General features: G+C 48.9%; 1 protein-coding gene across 1 annotated transcript; it reads left to right on the top strand.

The window, feature by feature from the left end:
* Window positions 1–756: 756 nt before the first annotated feature.
* LOC123425321 (protein TIFY 10b-like) lies at window positions 757–3,087 on the top strand. The gene is made up of 5 exons (XM_045109004.1): window positions 757–1,196; window positions 1,447–1,591; window positions 2,017–2,264; window positions 2,370–2,427; window positions 2,535–3,087. Exons 1-5 carry the CDS (start codon window positions 1,070–1,072, stop codon window positions 2,653–2,655), a joined length of 699 nt encoding a protein of 232 aa, XP_044964939.1. The 5' UTR covers window positions 757–1,069; the 3' UTR covers window positions 2,656–3,087.
* The last annotated feature ends 436 nt before the right edge of the window (window positions 3,088–3,523 follow it).

Below are 3,523 nucleotides of genomic sequence, written 5' to 3'. Positions count from 1 at the left end.
ACCTCTCATCCAATTAAATAGATCCATTCTATCAAATTTTTTATTCATAAAGCTGGAGCTAAATGAGAGCATACATTTTCTTAAAATGATTGCAACTTCTATATAAAACTACTTTAAAGTGAATTTGATGAAACGAAACTGATTTTAATGAAACAGAGTAATGCTAAACAGGCGTATAAAGGATTCATTATGTCCGGAGTCCGGACCTTGAGTTCCCGCAAAATCGTCCCGCTTCACAGTCAAAATTGTTGGTTTGAACTAACCATGCGTCCCTAATTCTAATCCTCCTAGTTAATCCATGAAAGTCCAATTTCACACGCGCGCGCGCGCACACACACACACACAAAAAGAGAGCAAAGACCGGCAGAAACGTGAGAAGAAGTCACGAGGGAACAGTGAGAGAGCAGTGTGAGGTCAAAACCCGGATCTGAACAAACACCCCCGTAGCCCAGCCTCCCTCCGCTCGCGTTCTACTCCCACAGTACGCCCCACGATCGCAGTCGCACGGTTAACACTCAACAGCACGCGCACATGGGGAAGGCGGCCCCACCCGCGCTTAGAGAAAATATCATCAAAGCAAGCAAGCAAGAAGAGAGAGAGAAAGAGAAAGAAGGAAAGAGAATTTCGAAAGGTGCCGGCCCCGAAAGCCCCCCCACCTCCACACCACACGAACCACGTGCGAAATTTCCAGCAATCATCGCGGTCCCCTCCCCGCTCAATTTTAATATAAACGCACAAAACCAATCCAACCATCGAAATGGCACCCACGCTCCCACTAGATTAATCGGGCTTTTCCACCGCGGGGGGCTGGAATAGATTTCAATTCGCCAAGGCAGAAACCGCGTCCTCCCTTATAAACGCGCAACGCGCACGACGCGTACACACCACCATCCCGCACGCACGCACGACAGGCAGCAGCACGAGGAAGGCAAGCCGAGCCGAGCCAACGACCACCACCGCCGCGAGACTAGCAACCACGAGCGAGCTTCGTCGATTCCGTCTGCGCCCCGCGGCTAGCTTCGGAGGAAGGGGAGGAGGTTCGGAGGTGGAGCCGAGGGAGAGATCGGAGATGGCGGCGGCTTCCGCGAGGCAGGGGGAGAGGGCGACCAGCTTCGCCATGGCCTGCAGCCTGCTCAGCCGCTACGTCCGCCAGAACGGCGCCGCCGCGGCCGAGCTCGGCCTCGGAATCAACAAGGGTGAGCGGGGCTGCTGTTCGCTACTTCATTCATTTATTTACTGGTTGGTTGGGGAGGTTGCGTTCCGATTCGTGGAGAAATGTTTCTGTTCTCTTGTATGGGGATTTCGCGCGAGATCTGGGTTTGTTTTCGGAATTTTCGGGACGAAGGTCCGCCTCGCGTCGATTTGGTCTGGAATTTGGTAGCTGGTGGAGTGAATTGAGAAAGAAATCCAGCTCTCTGATCTGTGGAGGCTTCGATTGGGTTTCAGGTGAGGCCGAGGCTCAGAGGGCGGCGGACACCAAGAGCCCTTTGCCCGGGGCGGAGGGCGAGGAGGCCGGCAGGAAGAAGGAGACCATGGAGCTGTTCCCGCAGAGCGCCGGCCTGCACGACGCCGCCGCCCCCGATGCTACCAGGTATTGGATCATGCCACTTTCCTCTACTCCATTTTTAGCCTTGTGCCTATTAGCGCAAGTCATAATCCATGCACATGAAAGTCAGATGTCGAGTTTATCTGAACGGTACTGGATTCTGCAAGGCCTGAAATCTAGCTGAGAGTGATTGCGATAACCGATTTCTATATTTGCCACCAACTGCTCCCTGGTTGAAATGATTTCTTCTTGGGATGGAGCAATCAAGCATACATCCTCGGAGCTATTAATATTACTAAGTTTGCCCATGCTCGAAAGTGTCACTAATCGACCTTAAACCGTGTACTTGCCGATATAACACGGCTGATCGAGCCCAGTTTGTTTCTAAACGAATCAAAAATATGGTTTCCCAAAGAACGAGGTTAGTCCGCAACTATACTTATTAATTGCTGCGTGCAAATGAATTTCAGGGAGGAAGACAAGAGCCAGCTCACCATCTTCTATGGTGGGAAGGTGATCGTGTTCAACGATTTCCCAGCCGACAAGGCAAAGGGCCTAATGCAGTTGGCTGGCAAGGGCATCCCTGTTGTTCAGAACGTCTCTGCGACCACACCTGTCGCAGACAGCCCCAAGGTCCAGCCGGCCGTGCTGGCCCCAGCAAGTAGTTTGCCTAGTGATCCCGTTGATGCTCATAAGTCTGCTCGTCCGAATGCTTCTGGTAATTACCCAGTGATTTATTGTACTATATCCATTGGGTTGTTTGACGTGTACGCCCCTGATTCTTATTGTGCCGATTATTGACAAAATCTTTTCTGTCTTGTAGATCTGCCAATTGCTAGAAAGGCGTCACTTCACCGATTCCTTGAGAAGAGAAAGGATCGGTAAGTTGCTTTTGCTGTCATGAACTCATGATTTCACTGTATGATCATCTTTTCTTATCTTACCACCCTAGTTTGTGGGTCTAACTTGTGCTTTTGTTTTCATATAGTCTGCATGCAAAGGCACCATACCAAGCTTCTCCTTCAGATGCAACACCAGTCAAGAAGGAGTTTGAGAACCAGCCATGGCTTGGACTAGGGCCGAATGCCGCCCTGAAGCCAAACCAATAAGGCGGCATGAACAGAAGCCTCATGCCCTTACCAGAGCTTTCCAGAAATATCTGAAATGTTCTTTGCCCTTAGAGTATCAAAGTCATGAATATTTTATCCCATATCATGTTCTAGCGTTTTGTTTAGGTTATTATGGTTCTATGTTATTCGCCTCCATAGTTCCGATGTAAAGAGAAGTAAGTAGCAAATGATGATGACCGGTGCCCGAAGCCTGAGAGAAGTTTTGGCATGTTAACACATGGTGATATTGAGTTGGCCATGCTAAGGAACAAAAGTTAGTGCAAAGAAACATATCTGTATCTTACATGTAACTCTGATCATTCGGTATTGTCATTGGGTTTCTTTATCTTTGATTTGTAAAAGTAAGTGGTTGTAATTGATTCAAACTATGTTTGTGTCGCTATGGCTTAATGTTTACACGGTTCGGTTCTCGGACCCGTATGAATTCATAATTTGTTTTCTTGTTCCTGTGCGATGTTTGGTTTACCGACAGCGAGTTCTGTTCTGTTCTCCATCTTAGAAATTGATTTCCCCCGACTAATACACCTATGGTGAATTCTTTTTTTTGGTCTCGCTGATAGCAGAAGAGTAGGCTAGCCAGCGGAGCCTGAAAACGCCCCACCCATAGGGACAAATTTCACAAGTGGTCAACAAGTGATACGGCATCTCAGTTCTCCACAAACACAAGCAATGACCCATTTTGGTCTATTGTAAAGTTGCTTTCGTCTATAGTTGTATATAATCAATCATGCAAACACAGAGCAACACGGGAGGGTCGGGCGGATCCCGGTGGGTCGGACGGCATTGTCCAGCTGGGGATAGGGCGTGAGAGCGAGAGGAAGGAAGATGGGTGGATGCACAAGGCAAG

This window comes from Hordeum vulgare, chromosome 2H, assembly GCF_904849725.1.
Source record: "Hordeum vulgare subsp. vulgare chromosome 2H, MorexV3_pseudomolecules_assembly, whole genome shotgun sequence".
Lineage (NCBI taxonomy): Eukaryota > Viridiplantae > Streptophyta > Magnoliopsida > Poales > Poaceae > Hordeum > Hordeum vulgare.
Note: the sequence above shows the minus strand (reverse complement) of the source record. Positions and strands in the feature narration are given on the sequence as shown.

What these genes read in the sequence shown, in the direction of transcription:
- LOC123425321 (XM_045109004.1), top strand. Translation starts at nt 1,070, where the DNA reads ATGGCGGCGGCTTCCGCGAGGCAGGGGGAGAGGGCGACCAGCTTCGCC. An exon ending in GCCGCCCCCGATGCTACCAG is followed by an intron (nt 1,592 to 2,016) that starts GTATTGGATCAT and finishes AATGAATTTCAG; the next exon opens with GGAGGAAGACAAGAGCCAGC. An exon ending in TGCTCGTCCGAATGCTTCTG is followed by an intron (nt 2,265 to 2,369) that starts GTAATTACCCAG and finishes TCTGTCTTGTAG; the next exon opens with ATCTGCCAATTGCTAGAAAG.